The following is a 22,374-nucleotide window of genomic DNA, read 5'->3' on the forward strand; positions in this document are numbered from 1 at the left end:
ATACATTCTAACAACATAAATACCTGTTCAGACTATTCTGCAGAAGTGATTCACATGCACAAACCTCTAATTGGAATGATGCGTACAATGGTGGGTAAAAACTATTTTGCGCACGTATTCTCAAGTTTCATATAATTTAATTTGATAATGAATTATCAACTAACACAATAGATTTCACTGTTGTTGATTTTTTAAATTCGAAATGCAATTTATAATTAACACATTTGTTATCACTCTGTGGCATCCCATCACCAAGTCTAGGATAGTCTTAATCTTTACCCTCCTCATCTGACGTCTGAATATTCTTGTAAGTTTCTTTGCTCTGTTTCTTGATTTCATTCTGATCCGGCCTGTTTATTAGAAATGTGTCCTTCAGCTCGGTGAGTGCCAGTGCGTGCGACACTTCAACCTTGCGCTCGCGGGTCAAGTAAGAGTTGAATAAGAACTCCTTCTCAAGTTCCAGAGTCTGGAAGCGACTGTCTGCCTGTCTACCTCTTCTCGGTCCGGTAACTGCTGAGACAAAACATTTTAGTTACGCTGCTGGGCTGCACATTTAGATTAACATTGACTCAATAGGCCTAAACAGAGGCTACCACGTACCAAAACGTTAGAGAAAACACACACATACATTTAAAAATAAAAATAATAAAATCAGGCAAAGCAGAAACCTTTCTCACATCATAAATAGATTTACAGCTTCTTTTTGACACCATAACGAGCCATTGTCTTCTCTCTCTCTTGGGGGTCATTTGAAACAAAGTTTATGGGGGGGGGGGGGGGGGCTCTCACATATCTCCGAGGTCAACCAAATTCTCAAATTAGGTGTTTTAAGGGTCAGTGACTCACCTTGTGGTTTCATCCAGGGAAAGAGGTCCGGTAGAGAGGAGCACTGTTCTGCGCACACGGAGTCATTTGCAACCCCGGTGGATTTCAAATGATAATCACTGAACTGGATACAATCCGTATTATGGGATGCGTAAAAGGTTGGTCTCTGTATCACATCGTGGGCATGATACAAGTTGCCCATTGGCAGCGATAATACGCACGGATTTAGTTGGTGTTGGTGAGCTGTTTTGAACAACGATGTGCCATTGTATAATACCGTTAACTGCGTGGGATGTGGCTGCTGGATGGTGCCACCAGCACCGTATCCGTATGATACAGAGGATGTGCTTCCCAAATCATGTGCCAGCCCATAATCGGAATTCCAGGACTCGCTGTTGCTGTTTTTTGAGAATAGAGCATTAACGAAATAAGAGCTCATTTTCAACTTTGATGTTTAAAATCTTATTTAAGTTAGGCTACTAGCATACATTACACTTTATGGAATAAACGCAAGGTTTTTTAAGTTTAGGCATGACTTCTCGGTGAAGACCAACGTTTCCATGTCAATTCAATCGCCTACCTCTCTGAAGTCCATGAATGATCGGGCAGACTATATGGATTACAGCTTCACAGGGTATATCCTGCCTTGTTTTGGATAGGATGATGTCTCCAAACGAAAATCTCCAGACAACAGACAAAGCATTGCGCACTTGAATGCAAAGTGTGAGAAACCAACAGAGGGAGGGGGTGATAGGGAGACGAGGGAACCCACTGGGCACACATTGATTGAATCAATGATTTTTACACGTCATTTTGAACCAGTGTGGAATAGACGTTGAATTTACGTCAACCTGATACAAATATTACACTGTGAAGAGCTAGCTATTAGCTGAAATACTAGAGAATATTGATACACAGGCTAGTTCATTGGATCGAATAGACAAGAACACAGCTTACATTTTAGGATTAATTTCTAACAACAAACTGATAACCTATATTTTTAATTGGCATTCAAAGACGTCAATAATAAGATGTTGTTCATCATCAGCAGCCTGTTTCAGCGTGAAAATTAAAGGCTACTTTATTTATTTATCATTATTCATATATACGGGGCTTGAGTTATTGTGTTTGTAGATTACAATAAAACGAATGTGCTTTTATTGAAATTTAAATATCGTGATAAAGTGTGTTGAAAGTTATATAAAACTATAACTAAACTGTGTAATTTAACTATGTAACTGAAACTATTGTTATGACAACGATAGCAACAGCTCATAGGTCTTGAGATCACGTGCATCGAAACTCTACAAAGGCCTACATATTCCAATCGAAAAATATATCGTTAAATGATTTCGATTGTAATTAAAGCCTACTTTTCCAAATAATTATTGAGGTAAAATGTAAACACATCGACATATCGAATTACCATTTAAATACAGTAATAGGCCGACAATGTTTATGAGCTTGATGAAAAAAAAAAATCAAACAAGATCATTGTTAAAGAAAATATACTTACATTTTCATTGAAATATTAGTTTGCATTTCCAAAGATTTCACTCATAATTTGTAGGCCTCCAAATGTGCAAATCTAAGATTCCCAAATAATTTAATAAATTAGGAAACTATTTGATTATTCATATGGAGTATATATTGATAATATGCCTAGTACTTTTTTCAATATTATCCTGAATTGAACAAATATCCTAATTTCTACATGAGCAATGATCAACGCATATAATTTCTGAAGGCATTTGTCTATATTTCTCACCAACTCAAATAAAAGAATGCTCAATAAGTAAATGTACACCCCATCCCAAATCTAAAATAACCATATGAAAATACTGTGGGTAAATTTACAATTAAAGTCAGTGAAATGTGAGGAGTATTTGTTAGTCCAGCTTGGTGGTCATTTCAGTATCCTGAGCTTTTCTTCTAAGGTTTGGCACACATGATTGATTATGGTTCCCATTGCAAAATTAGAATTTCCTGCTTAGCTAAACAAAAATCAATATGATAACAAAGCATAATAGCAAAGTCATCAACATCAAAGTCATACAAATTTGCTATATGCCTACATGGTCACATCTTCCCTTCACATTACTGAGTAAAACAACCAGATTTCCAGAATTATTTAAAATAAAACGTGTTTTCACCATTGGCTCAGTGGTTATAGTGATATTTAACAACCCAAGATATTTGATAAGACACAGATAGTATTCACTTACATTCAATTCTGTAAAAGCCACAGTGTGTTTGCGTAGACATATGAGATGACACGCCTTCCTACCAAGTACCACACAATACCTAAGTCACGATAGGCACCATTGCTTCAATATTTTCACAATAAGACCTATTCCATTTATCTATTCTCCATTTCTCTTCAATTAATTCTCAGTAGCTCAGTGCTAATGTAGAAATGCATTTCATTTTGATGATGTAAAAGTGAAGAAATGTACACAGTATAGGGAGAGGATTTCGGGGACAACTTGTGTACAGTTTTGCCAGGAAAGCTTGTTCACTCTGCCCCGCTCGTGGTTTATGGCACTATGGCTGAACTGGTAAACGTCCCTGCTCCCTAGCGCCCTTGTCCGTGCTGGGGGACTTTGCGCAAGGGTTTGCGGATGGGGTGGGGGAACTCGGGCCTCTGGATCAGTAGGGCTGGGGTGGAGATGACAAACAGGCTCTGGAGGGCTTTGGGGTCGGAGGACATTGGGGGGGTGCAGTGAAGCCGTCCAGGCGTGAGCTGGGAGATGTTTGACACTGTGGCCCGGGCCTTGGACTCTGCATAAGACGAGCTCATACTGCCCTGGCGAGCACCATTGACTAAGAGTCAAAGAGAGACAGAAAAAGAGAGAGAGGTAGAGAAAATTAATACTATGCCATCCAATTATCCAGAAGTACAATGCCCAAGATCAGTGGCGGTACAGTAATGACACAATAAAGTGAGGTGCTGTGGGTGTGCTCACTTGTCCATGGGATACGCTGGGCACTGTTGGTCCTCCTCAGGTCCCCTGGCGCCCGGCGGACCGTCTCTAGGACGTGGTCCTCTGGGGTGTAGTATTGAAGGCAGGCAGACTCAGTATGAGTGGGCCCCCTGTCCAGACTGGGCCAGGGCCAGCGCTGCTGCAGCAGCTGGGAATGGACGTACTGACGGCAGGGCTTGGCCCCTGGAGGCAACTGGTGTTGGATCACAGTACAGTGACGCTTCGTTCTCCAGGAGAACTCAGTCAGGGAGTCCAACTGGCAAAGACATCACATAGGACAGACTTAAGCATCTCATTACAAATGGAGTAATGTTTGAGACAATGCAGTGACCATAGAGACCAAGAGTAATGGTGTATTTTTGTAGGCACCAACTCCATCATAACTCATTGGTTAAAGAAAGCCTATGGAGAAATAATGTTTTTTTGTAGGGTTTTTGGATAAAACGCTGAAAATAAGGTCTGTAGTAAACACAGGCTTAGGAGATCTTATACATTTTGTTCTATGAGATAATCTTCATCAGCTAACATCACTTAATTATTATCTATGCATAAGTCACTACCCACATGTATATATTACCTCAATTACCTCGACTAACCGGTGCCCTTGCACATTGACTCTGTACCAGTACCCCCCTGTATATAGCCTCGCTATTGTTATTTTACTGCCTCTCTGTAATTATGTTACTTTTTTTTATTTTTTTAGGTATGTTTCTGAAAAACTGCATTGTTGGTTAAGGGCTTGCAAGTAAGCACTTCACTGTACACCAGGCACGTGACAAATACAATTTTATTTGATATTATCTCACAGAACAAAATGTATAAGATCTCCTAAACCTGTGTTATTCTCTGATTTTATCTCAGTGTTTATCCCAAAACCTCATTATTTTCCCCCATAAGAATGCTTGAACGAACCAGAGATAACTCATTTCTGTTTTTTAGGACTACAAACTGGCGAGCTCTTTATCCCATATTAGGAAAAATATAGAGGACACACTTCCTTGCTAGGGAAACAATAAACGGAACTTACTAAACAGACCAGTGAGTGACTAGAGGTGTAGCCTTACCTTATTGGCTCGTACATGTCTGTGTAGGGGCAACTCATTCTGCTCGCGGGGGGGTGTAATGCCATTAGGCATGGACTGGCCTCTCCCCTGCAACAGCTTATAGATCTGGTCCACCACCCCGAGGTCCCTCAGTAGACTCTCCCGTTGGAGCAGTCCACTCACCCTCTCCACCTCCTCATCAGAGAGGTCCTGCACCGTAGGGGAACCGTTGGTAGCAGTAGGCAGGAGGGGCATGGTCAGGAGCTGGACAACCACAATTCACACCATACAGTAAGGAATAAATTAATCACAGTGTATAATCATTCTTCAGTATTCATTGAGATGCTTATGTAAATATGAGAAATGGCCATTATATAGTTTGGTAGCTGGACATATATGTAAGGTGTTCAGTGGAGAAGATATTTGGCTCCCCCTTGTGGCTACTGAAAGGCCCTGCAACTTCAAGTCCACTAAGACTGCCACCCCCAATGATACGACAAGACTTTGGACTCTTTATGGTTGTTGACTGATAGATTCTGTAGGCAATAATACATTCAAAACCTGAGGTAAAATGTTACATAAAACTGATGGTCAGGGTGATGTGACTCACAGTAACTTGTTGGGAGTTGGTCTGACGAACTTGTAATCTGTGTGGTTTGGCCCTCTCTCCTGCAGACTCCCCCTGCAAGTCTCGTCTACGGCTCCCCTTTTGCTCCCTCTCCTTCTGCTCCTGCTTCAGACGCAGCTCCTGCAGCTGCTGCCTGAGTGGACAGTCACACACAAACAAGTTGTACATGAAACAATGAAAACATTTAATTTAAAAGGTACAACGATTTTGTATTTTCTGTTGAATGTTTTCATGCTATTGTCAAGAAGCCTGTGCGTGGGTATGTGTGTGAGTGTTTGGGTGATAGTTTCTACCTGGCACACTCCTCCCTGGCCTTAGAGGCAGCAGTCTCCTGAAACAGGGAGCTGCTGTGTTTGAAGTACTTCTCATACTTCTCTCCGCCCTCGCGGGGGTAGATCCCACGGAAGCCACCCAGGTGTTTGGCTTCATACCTCCGCATCTGCTCTACACTGGCTGCCTGGGACTGACGCAGTTCCTCACTCCTGACAACACAAAAATGACCACAACTGAATGAATGCATACACTCAATATACACTGAATGTACCAAACATTAAGAACACCTTCCTAATATTGTGTTGCAACCCCCCTTTTGCCCTCAGAACAGCCTCAATTCGTCTAAGCATGGACTCTACAAGGTGTCGAAAGCGTTACACAGGGATGCTGGCTCATGTTGACTCCAATGCTTCCCACAGCTGTGTCAAGTTGGCTGGATGTCCTTTGGGTGTTGGACCATTCTTGATACACACAGGAAACTGTTGAGCGTGAAAAACCAGCAGTGATGCAGTTCTTGACACACTCAAACCAGTGCGCCTGGCACCTACTACCATAGCCTGTTCGAAGTCACTTACATCTTTAGTCTTGCCCATGTCTCAGTTGTCTCAAGGCTTAAAAATTATTCTTTAACCTGTCTCCTCCCCTTCATCTACACTGACTGAAGTGGATTTAACAAGTGACATCAATAAGGGATCATAGCTTTCACCTGGATTCACCTGGTCAGTCTATGTCATGGAAAGTGTTCTTAATGTTTTGTACACTCACTTTGTTTGTTACATGTCTATAACGATGCTGATTTATAATAAAAATGACCCATCATAGCTTATTGTTACATGGTCAAACTCATCATACAAGCCTACTGAAATCAAAGTTCCGCATTTTCTTCCTATCCATCACATGGTCCTGACTATACCTAGCCTCTCTGGAGCGGTTCTGCTGCAGCCTCTCCTTCACCCTGCGCTTCTCCTCCTCAGTGATCTTACGGCGGTCACAGGCACCCAGGTTTATAAGGACCAGGGTGTCATACAGCAGGCTATCCTTCACCTCCCGGTCCAACCGCGAATCAGTAGTGAAACTGGGGGAGTGGTTCACCTGCACAAACATTAAAGGGATACTTCAGGATTTTGGTAACGAGGAACGTTATCTACCTCCTAACTTACTAATGCTAGCGCAATTGCTAACTAGCGTTAGCACAATGAGTAAGTTTATGGGTCTCTACTAGGATGCTACACTCCCATTAATTGTACTAACGCTAGTTAGCATTGGCTCGTGAAACTACCTCTAACTTCCTTCATACTGGACACAGAGACATAAAAATTGTATCTACGAGCTCATCTGCCTCTGGGAAAATAGATAAAAAGACCCATTGTCAAAATTCCCAAGTATCCCTTTAATAAACACGCCCATATGTTAATGCGAACATAATTGAACATCATGAATATTCCTTGTTTGCTATCTAGCTTTAATAATTAAATTATTATAAGTTGCTAGTGAAATGCCTATTGGACACTGCATGATGAGAGTGTAGTAGATTAGAATAACACATTTCTTAGCTCAACAAACACTGAACCGGAGCCAAATCAATACATCATCCTGATTCTTTAAGAAGGCCTCACCTCCAGCAGCCAGGGCCTGAGTCGATGGTCCAGTAGCACATCAAAGCCAAGGATCTCGAAGCAGGCGCTGCCGGCCGCGTGGTTGGGGAAACAGGTGTGGTAGTTGTGTTTGAGGATGGGGTGGGCAGAGATGAGCGTCTTAATAATCACGTCCTCAATGTCCAACCACATCTTCTCTGTGTCGTAACACATGGCCTCCAGGTGCTTGTTCAAGGTGGACAGCTTCCTGGAACGACAGGGAGGAGGGAACGGAGATGCAAGCGTTGCATCATGAGATGAATTATACAAACAAACAAAGCTAAAGGTCAACTCGAGAGGTTTTTGAAGTAAACAAACACCCGCTTACCGTTTGCTGCCAGTGTCATCATCACGGACAAAGTTCTCACTGTGCTTGTTGATAGCATAGTTGGTCAGATGCATGCAAACATCATCCTTGTACAAATATAAAGTTTGTGAGGGAGAGCCGGGGATGTGTAAAGGTGAAATAAGGGATCAGAAAGGACACCGTAGAAAATATGCTATCATTCTGGAATAAACATATGAATACTGTAAAGATGCGATTCCCCCATTATAAATGATTATCTAGAATGCTTCAGAGCATCAACGACACAACCAACACCACAACTAACAATTAACTGTCAAAGAACAGGGCGAGATAGGACAATAAGAAGTGTGTAATGCTGCGTAACAGTTGGCATTAGAAGTGTTAACGGAGTATCTGTGTTGTCCACTTTACCACGTTGCCATTGCTGGGCTCGTTGTATTGGGTAGTGCAGAAGCGAGCCAACCCCTCGTTGTACAGGAAGATGCGGAAGGGGTCACAGGAGGTCACCAGCACATAGATACGCAGGTCAAACTTGAAGCCGTCAATAACGAATGGCTGGGGGAGAGGACGTTTGGCATTATGATATATCTAATGACATCAACATAACCCTGCTCTCTGATTAGTCCCTTCGTAATAATATTGTCATAGCCCTGCTCTCTGATTGGTCCTTTCATAATGACATTGTCATAACTCTTCTCTCTGATTGGTCCCATAAATACTGTCACATAATAAGGTATCACATTTATTGCAACTGCCATCCTGCAACCTCAGTTGAACTACGAGTTGAATTGATTGCGCAGAATATTACACAACATGTACAAAAGTCTAGAAGGATCCCTCTCTGAGAAGGGAGTGAGTCTCACCCGGGAGACATACACCTGGCAGATCATGTGTTCCCCCGGCCGAATGTCTTTGCTGGACTTGGTGAGTAAGATGCCTCGCCCTTGGCAACCTGAGTCTGGCTTACAGATGTAAGTCTTGTGTTTCTTGGACCTGGTGTAAGCTTGGAAGTCACTATAACTGCAGAGATACAAAAAAACACTTCCATTCTCAATTGATTACTCTCCTGATCATTTACAGTACCAGTCAAACGTTTGGACACACCTACTCATTCCAGGGTTTGACTTTATTTGTACTATTTTCTACATTGTAGAATAATATTGAAGACATTAAAACTATGAAATAACACATATGGAATCATGTAGTAAACAAAAAAAGTGTTTAAAAAATCCTAATATATTTTAGATTCTTCAAAGTACCTTGATGACAGCTTCAAGTCAAATAAAATTGTATTAGTCACATGCGCCGAATACAGTGAAATGCATACTCACGAGCCCCTAACCAACAATGTAGTTAATAAAGTGACTATGCATAGATGTTAACAGAGAGTAGCAGTGGTGTAAAAGGGGCCTATGACTAGAGTCTTTGACCATTTTTAGGGCCTTCCTCCGACACCGCCTGGTAAAGAGGTCCTGGATGGCAGGAAGCTTGGCCCCATTTGATTGAACTTTTAACTAGGCAAGTCAGTTAAGAACAAGTTCTTATTTACAATGAAGGCCTAGGAACAGTGAGTTAACTGCCTTGTTGAGGGGCAGAATTACACATTTTTACCTTGGCAGCTCGGGGAGTCGATCTAGCAACCTTTTGGTTACTGGCACAACACTCTAACAACTCCTTCTTGGTCAAATAGCCCTTACACAGCCTGGAGGTGTGTTTTGGATCATTGTCCTATTGAAAAACAAATGATAGTCCCACTAAGCGCAAACCAGATGGGATGGCGTATCGCTGCAGAATGCTGTGGTAACGAGGCTGGTTACCTTGAATTCTAAATAAATCACAGACAGTGTCACCAGCAAAGCACCCCACACCATCATACCTCCTCCTCTATGCTTCACAGTGGGAAACCCACATGCGGAGGTCATCCGTTCACCTACTCTGCATCTCACAAAGACACGGCAGTTGGAACCAAAAATCTCACATTTGGACTCATCAGACCAAACAACACATTTCCACCGGTCTAATGTCCAGTGCTCGTGTTTCTTGGCCCAAGCAAGTCTTTTATTCTTATTCGTGTCCTTTAGTAGTGGTTTCTTTGCAGTAATTCGACCATGAAGGCCTGATTCACAGACTCCTCTGAACAGTTGATATTGAGATGCGTCTGTTACTTGAACTCTGTGAAGCATTTATTTGGGCTGCAAGCTGAGGTTCAGCTAACTAATGAACTTATCCTCTGCAGCAGAGATAACTCTGGGACTTCCATTCCTGTGGTGGTCCTCATGAGACCAGTTTAATTATAGCGCTTGATGGTTTTTGCAACTGCACTTGAAGAAACTTTCAAAGTTCTTGAAATTTTCCAGATTGACTGACCTTCATGTCTTAAAGTTATGATGGACTGCCTTTTCTCTTTGCTTATTTGAGCAGTTCTTGCCATAATATTGACTTGGTATTTTACAATATAGGGCTATCTTCTGTGTGCCTTCCCTACCTTGTCAAAAGACAACGAATTGGGGTCAAACACATTAAGAAAGAAAGAAATTCCACAAATGAACTTTTAACAAGGCACACCTGTTAATTGAAATGCATTCCAGGTGACTACCGCATGAAGCTGGTTGAGAGAATGCAAAGAGTGTGCAAAGCTGTCATCAAGGCAAAGGATTGCTACTTTGAAGAATCTCAAATCTCAAATATATTTAGATTTGTTTAACACTTTTTTTGGTTAACACATGATTCCATATGTGTTATTTCATAGTTTTGATGTCTTCACCATTATTCTACAATGTAGAAAATAGTAAAAATAAAGAAAAATCCTGGAATGAGTAGGTGTGTCCAAACTTTTGACTGGTACTGTATGTGTTTTGAATAACGAGACTCTTAAGCACATTGACAATGAGAACTCACTCTGCTGGTAGGCACCATGTTCGGGGAAAGATATTGTAGTCTTTGGGGAAGAGCTTTAGCATGCGGTTCATGTTTCGAGCCAGAAGATCCTTTCTACAAATCTCACTCATCCCTGGAAAATGGTTGATCTTCTGTAAGGGTACAACAGACACATAGCATTGAATGTGTCAAATCAACAGGGGCAGAGGAACCTTTTCAGAACTCTATGAGGAGAGAAGTGCATTTGGGAGATGTTGAGTACCTGGTAGCGCTTCATGTCCATAACTCTGTCCAGTGAAACAGAGCAGTCTGTCCAGAAGAGAGTCCAGTCCTCGCCCTCCACTGCTTCCCAAAGGCCATATCTGCGAGCAGCACGTCGCACTGACAGGGTGAGGAAGAAAGACTTCCTATTAGATGACAAATATTCATCTACACTAAGTATACAACACATTAAGGAACTCCTGCTCTTTTCATGACATAGACTGACCAGGTGAATCCAGGAGAAAGCCATGATCCCTCATTGATGTAACTTGTTAAATCCACATCAAATCAGTGTAGATGAAGGGGAGGAAACAGGTTAAAGAAGAGACATGGATTGTGAATGTGTGCCATTCAGAGGGTGAATGGGCAAGACAAAATATTTAAGTGCCTTTGAACAGGATATGGTAGTAGGTGTCTGGTGCACGGGTTTGTGACAAGAACTGCAACGCTGCTGGGTTTTTCACAGTCAAAAAGCGTGTGTATCAAGAATGGTCCACCACCCAAAGGACTTCCAGCCAACTTGACACAACTGTGTGAAGCATTGGAGTCAACATTGGCCAGCATCCCTGTGGAACGCTTTTGACATTTTGTAGAGTCCCTACCCTGACAAATTGAGGCTGTTCTGATGGCAAAAGAGGGTACAACTCAATATTAAGAAGGTGTTCCTAATGTATGCTATACTCAGTGTATGTCTGTGCTTCAAATGTATTTGACTAGACTAAGTAGCAAAACTGTAGGACTGTGAGGAAATAAATGGATGTTCTCAGATTATCCCAACATGGGGGTAACAAAGCAAGTGACATGGGTGACCTTTGACTACTTCCGGCGCAGATAGAGATGGCCGCCTCGCTTCGCGTTCCAAGGAAACTATGCAGTATTTTGTTTTTTATGTGTTATTTCTTACATTATTACCCAGGTAATCTTAGGTTTTATTACATACAGTCGTGAGGAACTATTGGATATGAGCAACGTCAACTCACGAACATTACGACCAGGAATACGACTTTCCCGAAGCGGATCCTCTGTTTGGCCTACCACCCAGGACAATGGATCGGATCCCAGCTGGCGACCCAAAACAACGGCGCCGTAGAAGGGACAGACGGAGCAGTCTTCTGGTCAGGCTCTGAAGACGGGCACATCGCGCACCGCTCCCGAGCATACTAAAAGCCAATGTCCAGTCTCTTAACAACAAGGTAGATGAAAATCGAGCAAGGATAGCATTCCAGAGAGACATCCGAGACTGTAACGTTCTTTGTTTCACGGAAACATGGCTCACTCGAGACACGCTATCTGAGTCGGTACAGCCACCTGGTTTCTTCACGCATTGCGCCACAGAAACAAGTATCTCTCTGGTAAGAAGAAGGGCGGGGTTGTATGCCATATGATTAACGAGACGTGGTGTGATCATAACAACATACAGGAACTCAAGTCCTTTTGCTCACCTGACTTAGAATTCCTCACAATCAAATGCCGACCGCATTATCTACCAAGAGAATTCTCTTCGATCATAGTCACAGTCGTGTATATTCCCCCCCCCAAGCAGACACATCGACGGCCCTGAAAGAATTTCATTGGACTCTATGTAAACTGGAAACCACATATCCTGAGGCTGCATTTTTTGTAGCTGGGGATTTTACCAAGGCTAATCTGAAAACAAGGCTCCCCATATTCTATCAGCATATCGATTCCGCGGCGCAAATAAGGCCCTCCCCCGCCCTCCCTTCGGAAAAGCTGACCACGACTCCATTTTGTTGCTCCCAGCCTATAGACAGAAACTAAAACAGGAAGCACCAGCACTGAGGTCTGTTCAACGCTGGTCCGACCAATCGGATTCCACGCTTCAAGATTGCTTCGATCACGTGGACTGGGATATGTTCCGCATTGCGGGGAACAACAACATTGACGAATACGCTGATTCGGTGTGCAAGTTTATTAACAAGTGCATCAGTGATGTTGTACACACAGCATCTATTAAAACATTCCCCAACCAGAAACCGTGGATTGATGGCAGCATTCGCGCAAAACTGAACGCGCGAACCACTGCTTTTAATCAGAGCAAGGTGACCGGAAACATGACCGAATACAAACAGTGTAGCTATTCCCTCCGCAAGGCAATCAAACAAGCTAAGCGTCAGTACAGAGACAAAGTGGAGTCGCAATTCAACGGCTCAGACACGAGAGGTATGTGGCAGGGACTACTGTCAATCACAGAGTACAAAAGAAAAACCATCCCCGTCGCAGATCACGATGCCTTGCTCCCAGACAGACTAAACAACTTTTTGCTCGTTTTGAGGACAATACAGTGCCACTGACATAGCCCGATACCAAAACCTGCGGGATCTCCTTCACTTTAGCCAATGTGAATAAAACATTTAAACGTGTTAACCTTCGCAAGGCTGCAGGCCCAGACGGCATCCCCGGCCGCATCCTCAGAGCATGCGCAGACCAGCTGGCTGGTGTGTTTACAGACATATTCAATCAATCCTTATCCCAGTCTGCTGTCCCCACCTGCTTCAAGAGGGCCACCATTGTTCCTGTTCCCAAGAAAGCTAACTGAGTTAAATTAATACCGCCCTGTAGCACTCACTTCCGTCATCATGAAGTGCTTTGAGAGACTAGTCAAGGACCATATCACCCCCACCCTACCTGACACCCTAGACCCACTCCAATAGGTCCACAGACGACGCAATCGCCATCACACTGCCCTAACCAATCTGGACAAGAGGAATACCTATGTAAGAATGCTGTTCATCGATTTCAGCTCAGCATTTAACACCATTGTACCCTCCAACTCATCATTAAGCTCGAGAACCTGGGTCTCGACCCGCCCTGTGCAACTGGGTCCTGGACTTCCTGACGGGCCGCACCCAGGTGGTGAGGGTAGGTAACAACATCTCCACCCCGCTGATCCTCAACACTGGGTCCTCACAAGGGTGCGTTCTCAGTCCTCTCCTGTACTCCCTGTTCACCCACGACTGCGTGGCCATGCACGCCTCCAACTCAATCATCAAGTTTGCAGACGACACTACAGTGGTAGGCTTGATTACCAACACAGGGAGGAGGTGAGGGCCCTCGGAGTGTGGTGTCAGGAAAATAACCTCACACTCAATGTCAACAAAACAAAGGAGATGATCGTGGACTTCAGGAAACAGCAGAGGGAGCAGCCCCCTATCCACATCGATGGGACAGTAGTGGAGAAGGTAGAGAGTTTTAAGTTCATCGGCGTACACATCACAGACAAACTGAAATGGTCCACCCACACAGACAGCGTTGTGAAGAAGGCGCAGCAGCGCCTCTTCAACCTCAGGATGCTGAAGAAATTCGGCTTGTCACCAAAAACACTCACAAACTTTTACAGATGCACAATCGAGAGCATCCTGTCGGGCTGTAACAGCGCCTGGTACGATAGCTGCTCCGCCCATAACCGGAAGGCTCTCCAGAGGGTAGTGAGGTCCGCACAACGCATCACCGGGTGCAAACTACCTGCCTACACCTACACCGCCCGATTTCACAGGAAGGCCAAAAAGATCATCAAGGACAACAACCACCCGAGCCACTGCCTGTTCACCCCGCTATCATCCAGAAGGTGAAGTCAGTACAGGTACATCAAAGCGGGGACCGAGAGACTGAAAAACAGCTTCTATCTCAAGGCCATCAGACTGTTAAACAGCCATCACTAAAATTGAGTGGCTGCTGCCAACATACTGACTTGACTCCAGCCACTTTAATAATGGAAAAATTTAAGTAATTTCACACATTGGTATACGCAGAATAACTCACCACTTTCATATTTGCAGTTGACGATATTGATCCACAGTCATCTGGGAGAGAAGAAACAGAGAGAGGGGGACAGACGTGCCTTGCTGCAAGGTTGTAATCATCCTTCCCCAATAACTTTTGCCTCTCCCAGCATTCTGGGGAAGAGGAAGCATCAAAGCACCAGTACGTACATCCATACAGTTACATATTTGAACTTTAAGTACCTCTTTTTCCTTTTCTTCTTCCTCTTGCCAGCGGATGGAGGAGTAGGGGTGCAGGCCTCGGGTTGACTATCGCTCCCCCAGCCCTCGCCCTCCTCTCCTCCCTCAGGTCCACACTTGAAGGCATCATCTTCAGAGTCTTTGTCAGGGCTCTCTACTCGCAGGTCCATCCTGAAGAAGATACACAAAGAGGAATAAAAAGATGCTTACATATCAGTAACACTAGTTAATTAACTTGAGTTATCAAGCATCAATTAACACAAATTAAAATACATTCTGTTTTCCAACCTACATCTAAGCAATTCACATACATTTACATAATTGTGTTTTGATGTCGATTCAAGTACCCCACCCTGAAAAACAATCAACTGGATCAGAATCCAGGTTGTTATGTACACAGGGAATCATGTTTCTATTTCCATTTCTCTTCTCAGGTAGGTACTCGGCCTGTCAACATTCCATCCATAGCAGAGGGTCATTCAAGAGTTATTGGGCAGCGAATCAAGTTTGCAACTGAGTTCAGACGGATCACTCCGTTTGGAAAAAAGACTCCTCAGACAGTAACTTAGCCTAAATCCCCTTGAAGTGTCCTTGTGTGCCCTGACCATCACTGAGGGGTTCTCTCTCCGATCTCACATCCCTAAGGTGAAGCCTAGGTGAGACTAGGCTAATTGCTGGTAATGATAAGGGTAAGTGCTGGACAGGGCCCAGGGGAGGGTGAGGAGGGACATCCCTGTCAGGCTGCGGGAGGCCTGGGTGCTGGGCATAGGCTGCTAGTGGGAGGAGCTATAGGAGGATGGGCTAATTGTAATGGCTGGAATGGAATCGATGGAATGGTACCAAACACATACAACACATGAAAACAACATGTTTGACTCCGTTCCATTAATTCCATTCCAGCCATTATAATCAGACCATCCACCTATAGCTCCTCCTACCAGCCTCTTCTGGTGCTGGGTAACAGTATTCTGAGCCAGTGATCTGGATAAACCTGGCCCTGAACTCCTGTAATTGAGCTTGGCCGAGACGGCCCAGTGACCTCTACAGGTATACTGTTCCAACAGCACTCTCATAGTATCTCTCTTTAGGACCTATCCAAAAAAAAAACAATTGCATAAATATAGTCTTTAAATAGGCCTAGCAGTTCTGTGTTCTCAAGCATATTCTTTCTAGTAAATCAGATATAAATTCTAGTCAAAGAACGATATTGGTCTATTACTTTCTAATAACTCATTTTCAATTCACTAATCTCTACCCTCAAGATGGAAAAACAAAGTAATTATTTCGTGCAAAAGTTATGAAGTCATGGTCAAAAACTTCTGAAAACAACTCAATTCAACAATTCAGTCAACCACAATGAAGCTATATACAAGGTGAACCAATACCACATCAATGTGAAGGGGTATGAGGTAGTTATGTATGTACATGTAGGCCTGGGTAAAGTGACTAGGCATCAGGATTGATAATAATTAGATTTCTAAAAACTAAGTAGCAGCAGCATATACATATGCATTCGGAAAGTATTCAGACCCCTTGACCGTTTCCACATTTTGTTATGTTACAGCCTTATTAAATAGTTTCCCCCCTCATCAATCTACACACAATACCACATAATGACAAAGCAAAAACAGGTTCTTAAAAAAAAAATAAACCACCAAAATATCACATTTACATAAATATTCAGACCCTTAACTCAGTACTTTGTTGAAGCACCTTTGGCAGCAATTACAGCCTTGAGTCTTCTTTGGTATGACGCTACAAGCTTGACACACCTGTATTTAGGGAGTTTCTCCCATTTTTCTCTGCAGATCCTCTCAAGCTCTGTCAGGTTGCATGGGGAGCGTCGCTGCACAGCTATGTTCGATAGGGTTCAAGTCCGGGCTCTGGCTTGGCCACTCAAGGACTTGTCTCGATGCCACTCCTGCATTGTCTTGGCTGTGTGCTTTGGGTTGTTTTCCTGTTGGAAGGTGAACCTTTGCCCCAGTCCGAGGTCCTGAGCGCTCTGCAGCAGGTTTTCATCAAGGATCTCTCCGTTCTTTGCGCCGTTCATCTTTCCCTCAATCTTGACTAGTCTCCCAGTCCCTGCCACTGAAAAACAACCCCACAGCATGACGCTGCCACCACCATGCTTCCCCATAGGGATGGTGCCAGGATCCTTCCAGACGTGACGCTTGGCATTCAGGCCAAGGAGTTCAGTCTTGGTTTCATCAGACCAGAGAACCTCGTTTCTCATGGTCTGAGAGTCCTTTAGGTGCATTTTGGCAAACTCTAAGCCGGCTGTCATGTGCCTTTTACTGTGGAGTGGCTTATGTCTGGCCACTCTACCATAGAGGTTCTCCCATCTCCACAGATGAACTCTGGAGCTCTGTCAAGAGTGACCATCGGGTTCTTGGTCACCTCCCTGACCAAGGCCCTTCTCCCCCGATTGCTCAGTTTGGCCTGGCGGAGAGCCTTGTTGGTTTCAAACTTCTTCCATTTAAGAATGATGGAGGCCACTGTGTTCTTGGGGACTTTCAATGCTGTAGACATTTTTTGGTACACTTTCCCAGATCTGTGCCTTATAACAATCCAGTCTCAGAGCTCTATGGACTAGTCTTTGGAACTCATGGCTTGGTTTTTGCTCTGACATGCACTGTCAAATGTGGGACCTTATATAGACAGGTGTGTGCCTTTCCAAATCATGTCCAATCAATTGAATTTACCATAGGTGGACTCCAATCTAGTTGTAGAAACATCTCAAGGATGTTCAATGGAAAAAGGATGCACCTGATCTCAATTTTGAGTCTCATAGCAAAGGGTCTGAATAATTACGTAAATACGGTATCTGTTCGTTTAAATACATTTGCAAAAATGTCTAAAAAAACTGTTCTCGCTTTATCATTATGGGGTATTGTGTGTAGATCGCTGAGGGAACATTTTTATTTAATACATTTTAGAATAAGGCTGTAACGTAACAAACTGTGGGAAAAGGGAAGGGGTCTGAATAATTTACAAATGCACTGTATGATGAGAGTATGTGTACATGTGTGAAAGTGTGTGTGTGTGCGTTGACTGTGTTTGTACGTAAGTGTGTGTTTGCATTGTGTGAGTCCGTATGTAAGTGTGTGTGTGTGTGTGTGTGTGTGTGTGTGTGTGTGTGTGTGTGTGTGTGTGTGTGTGTGTGTGTGTGTGTGTGTGTGTGTGTGTGTGTGTGTGTGTGTGTGTGTGTGTGTGTGTGTGTGTGTGTGTGTGTGTGTGTGTGTGTATAGAGTCTTGTGAGTGTGCATAGAGTCAGTGCAAAATAGAGTTAGCGCATATAGTCCGGGTAATCATTTGATTTTCTATACAACAGTCTTATTGCTTGTTGATAGAAGCTGTCTCGGAGCCTGTTGGTCCGAGAAACGTTGCCCCGGTACCACTTGCCGGACGGTAGCAGAGAGAACAGTCTATGGCTTGGGTGGCTGAAGTCTTTCACAATTTTTCAGGCCTTCCTCTAACGCCGCCTGATATCGAGGTACAGGATGGAAGGGAGCTCAGCCCCAGTGATGTACTGGGCCGTCCTCAACACCCTCTGTAGAGCTTTGTGTTCGAGGGCGGTGCAGTTGCTTTCCAAGCAGTGATGCAACCAGTCAAGATGCTCTCGATGGTGCAGCTGTAGAACCTCTTTGGGACCTAAGGGCCTATGCCAAATCTCTTCAGCCTCCTGAGGGAGAAGAGGCACTGTTGTGCCCTCTTCACGAGTGTGCAGCCCATGTGTGTGGATCATGTTAAGTCTTTATTGATGTGGACACCGAGGAACAGGATCTAGTTGCAGAGGGAGGTGTTCAGTTCCAGGGTCCCGAGCTTGGTGATGAGCTTGGAGGGGACCATGGAGTTTAACGCTGAGCTGTAGTCAATGAACAGCACTCTCACATACATATATACATACTTTTTAAGGTACACAAACCTGTGCTGTGCATTTAAGGCGGGTGGAAATGCTAGACGATGCCCTCCACCTGTCCAACTCACCCACTCTGTTTGTTGGTCGTGGCCCCTCAGTTTCAGGGGCCCAGCAAGATGTGGTCGTTCCCAACAGAAGGCAGCTCACAAAGCCACATATCCACCTCTGGTCTGGTTCTAATCCTGAACAAAAAGAGCACATTTGTACTATGAGCCCATGGGTGGCCCTACTCAGATTGACTTACATCCTAATAGCAGGGCCAGAGGGTCAGGTGGCCAATAAGAAACTAGGGAAAAACACCTGACAGAGAGAAAATTATGAGCAGGAGATCACATTGTGGAAGTAGAGGGTTAATCCCTCATATTTGTTCAAGGTAATTAGACAAGTGCTTTGACACTGGGAGAAATTCAAATCTGTGCTGAAACCACTAGCTACAGTGCACATTAGTAAAGATGAATGCTTTGCAATGACCATGGAGAAATCTGCACTACAGATAATCTGAACTGAACCGTAGTTGTTCAAAGGGATGCTCTGGTCTATGTTACCCTAACCTGTGGATTTATAAAGAATTTCTGCTCTATCAACAGCATGCTCAGTTTATCTTTCATAGCTATATTTGTTTTATTCTAACCAAATATGAGTTACAACTAGCCCCCCAGCATACAAAGATTAAAGCCTAGGAGGTAATTTGATCTGTGTGGGGGTCACTTTACCTTATGTTTCCTTGTTGTCATGGTAACTAATAGGTATCAGTCATCTCCTAACTAGCGCGCGCGCACACACGCACACGCACACACACACACACACACACACACACACACACACACACACACACACTGACCGAGTCTCTGCTATGTTAACACTTGCTTTCTTCTTACTCCTAACATACCCTCCCTCACAAGCTGCAAATGTTATTTCACACATTACAGTTTATCCATTCCCTACTGAGCCAACAGGAACCTTTTTTAGAAAAGTAACTGAATAATTGGCATTGCAAATGGTGAGTTCAAAATATAAACCCACTGTATTAACTTGACTTCCCTGCTGCTATGCTAGTTAGCTTCTTGGCTGGATAGCGCATGGCATTGCTATGGTAACAGAACGCTCGCTGACTGCAGCGCAAGCAGCAGCAAGTAGGTATCAACACCTGAGTCTCAAACATGTTCTCACTCACCCGAAAATGGCAAACCATACACTGTCAAAATGAAATAGTAAAGCTTACCTTCTACTTTTCGTTCCGCACAATATGTGTTAGTGTGGCAGGCACACGGTGTCAATATTGTTTAAAAACATTCCCGACGTCCTGTTCTTCTGCGCTGAAGTTCCTCCTATACAAACAGGCTGTAGTTTCGTCCAATCACGCAGCCCATTGTTCGTTCGACAGCCAACGGGCTCTCAGCAACGCCTAGTGGGGGTTTGTACCTAAAAAAAAATATTAAAAAAAATAAGAGTATTCTACAGATTATTGTATTGGACAATAAACAATATTTTTTAAAGGTCATTTGAAAAATCCAACATTTTATTGAGTAAATGTATATATTGGTTCTCTTAATTTTGATGAGAGATGAACATGTAATTAAACGAAGGTTATTTGTTGATGTTAAAGTAGAAATGTATCAATTTTAAGGTTGTGCCATTGGATTTGGAGTGGGGTCACGAAAAAATGGGGGCCCTGTTGAAAAATGTGAAATACCACTGTACTAACTGATGACCTCTGCACCAGGGAAACACATCAGCCTTTGAGGTTCTCCTTGAGTCATGGACAGATTTGACCCTGCTTTTGAGCCGTTTTAGATCGCTTGGTATTCCACATTCAAGGTATGGTCAGTCATAATGAAGTCAGTGTATCGTTATTATGTACATATCCCTAACAAAATGTTCACTTTATTAGGCGAAAATAGATTAAAATCAGGTGCTTCATCCATCTCCTGAAGCTACAGAATGAAACGGAAAGCTGCTCCATGATCAGCCAATCAGAGAAGGGTAGAAATCCTGCCAGCTTTGACAAGGTCCTCAAGCAGCTTATCAAGATATTGTGAGTTACATCTTTGCAAAAGCCACTATATTTATCAGGGGTGCAACTTTGGTTTTAGAAGTGGGGGGGGCATATCATTTTTTTATCTATTTTTAATCCGGTCGGATAAACACTCCAAACAGCCTACCCGACCGTTCGGAGCATACCGTTGCCTCGTTTTGTATCGCATTCCAATGCTAAAACTGGTGGGGACAAAAATGCAATTTCAGAAAGTGGAGGGGACATGTCCCCCGTCTGCCCGTCCCAGTGAAAGTTGCGCCCCTGATATTTATAAACAGCAGACAAATGGTGAATGGGGACGCAGAAGCTTTTGTAGGTTAGAGCAGCCTTTTTCAAACCTCTCCTCAGAGACTCCCAGACATTTCATAAATTTGAACTATTCAACATGTATTTCAACTATTCAATGAGGAATCATCAAGCCCTTGACTACTTGAATTAGGTTTGCTAGTTCAGGGCTACAACACAATTATATAAAACCTCTAGGGGTCCCCGAGGAGAGGTTTGAAAAAGGATGTATGTCAGTTTGCGCCAACTAGAGGCGAGGTTGATACTGACGTTCAGTTCACTGACACTCAATACTTTTGGAAGATTATACTGAGGTTCAGGATGCTGAGAAAATGTAACACAAGAAAATTATTGTATGATCTGAGCACTATTCTTCAGTATAGTGTGAAACATTTTCAAAATAGGAAACAGGTGGTATGTAGCCTACCCACCAGGGTGCACAGAGTATCTTCATAGATGAAAAGATGAAGCAAAAGGTTTCACTATTGCCAAAAATCTGTTCAAAATAAGCCTAGTGTGATTCTATGGGCTTATTTTGGATCTAAACTTGACATCAAATCAAATCAAATAACATTTATTTATATAGCCCTTCGTACATCAGCTGATATCTCAAAGTGCTGTACAGAAACCCAGCCTAAAACCCCAAACAGCAAACAATGCAGGTGTAAAAGTAATCTCGTCATTACATACAGCTCTGCGGTATCTTTCAATGAAGCAGCACAGAACAAGGCCTTGATCAAATAAAATGGGGCAGAATTCAATTTAACCCGGAAACATCAACCTCAAAATCAACAAACAATCATAAGAATAAATCCTTCAGAAAATGCAATATGGATCAGAGCAATGAAAGAAAAAGAGCCAAAAGCCAAACCCGGCCTTCAACAGGTGCATAGAGCATTTCAATGCTCCATTCTGTGCCTAATACTACACTATCCTGGCTAATGTCAGAAAGGTTAGGGTTATGCATAGTGTGTTTTAAGCTGGGCAATACATTGGGGAGCTGCTGTCTGTTCAACTAGGCTACACACAAGTCACACTGACACCTCTCTGATAGAGCGCTCAGCAAGTTATCTCCTTTTGTACACTAAACCAGGGAAAAAGAAGGAGAGCAGCGGGCTAGTGTTACAGGAATAGCAGCACTAGTGTGTCACCTGGAGATCCAAGATGGCGTTGCAGTCAGACGTCTTTGTCCTGTCGTCTTTTTCTTTGCATATCTTTTAAAAATATTTTCCTAAACCTCAACTCCTAAATACTCTCCTGCAACCCGCCTCAGCCAATGTGGCGTGGATCTGTTTTTTTTTCTCCAAAAGTATTTCTATTTAC

The 22,374-nt window shown here is 43.3% G+C and overlaps 2 protein-coding genes across 4 annotated transcripts; both read right to left on the reverse strand.

The window, feature by feature from the left end:
• Positions 1-268: 268 nt before the first annotated feature.
• On the reverse strand, positions 269-1,264 carry LOC124047626 (homeobox protein Hox-B8a-like). Its single transcript, XM_046367945.1, has 2 exons — positions 847-1,264; positions 269-510 (listed from the first exon to the last, which is right to left on the reverse strand). Exons 1-2 carry the CDS (start codon positions 1,262-1,264, stop codon positions 269-271), a joined length of 660 nt encoding a protein of 219 aa, XP_046223901.1.
• A 1,040-nt stretch (positions 1,265-2,304) lies between these two features.
• ttll6 (tubulin tyrosine ligase-like family, member 6) lies at positions 2,305-20,109 on the reverse strand. 3 transcript variants are annotated; one of them, XM_046367895.1, is made up of 16 exons: positions 19,954-20,109; positions 18,800-18,913; positions 14,816-14,983; positions 14,613-14,650; positions 10,834-10,952; positions 10,593-10,723; positions 8,558-8,735; positions 8,106-8,249; positions 7,716-7,801; positions 7,370-7,595; positions 6,667-6,845; positions 5,774-5,962; positions 5,463-5,613; positions 4,874-5,116; positions 3,792-4,065; positions 2,305-3,648 (listed from the first exon to the last, which is right to left on the reverse strand). In XM_046367895.1, the coding sequence occupies exons 3-16, from the start codon at positions 14,980-14,982 to the stop codon at positions 3,401-3,403; spliced, it is 2,373 nt and encodes a 790-aa protein (XP_046223851.1). In that variant the 5' UTR covers position 14,983; positions 18,800-18,913; positions 19,954-20,109; the 3' UTR covers positions 2,305-3,400. The 3 variants fall into 3 exon arrangements, with proteins under 3 accessions (XP_046223851.1, XP_046223854.1, XP_046223852.1); XM_046367898.1 differs by lacking the exons at positions 18,800-18,913; positions 19,954-20,109 and having other exon boundaries at positions 14,613-14,653; positions 14,816-14,903; XM_046367896.1 differs by lacking the exons at positions 14,816-14,983; positions 18,800-18,913; positions 19,954-20,109 and having other exon boundaries at positions 8,558-8,714; positions 14,613-14,653.
• Positions 20,110-22,374: the final 2,265 nt, after the last annotated feature.

This window comes from Oncorhynchus gorbuscha, linkage group LG11 (assembly GCF_021184085.1).
Source record: "Oncorhynchus gorbuscha isolate QuinsamMale2020 ecotype Even-year linkage group LG11, OgorEven_v1.0, whole genome shotgun sequence".
In the NCBI taxonomy this organism is placed as follows: Eukaryota; Metazoa; Chordata; class Actinopteri; order Salmoniformes; family Salmonidae; genus Oncorhynchus; species Oncorhynchus gorbuscha.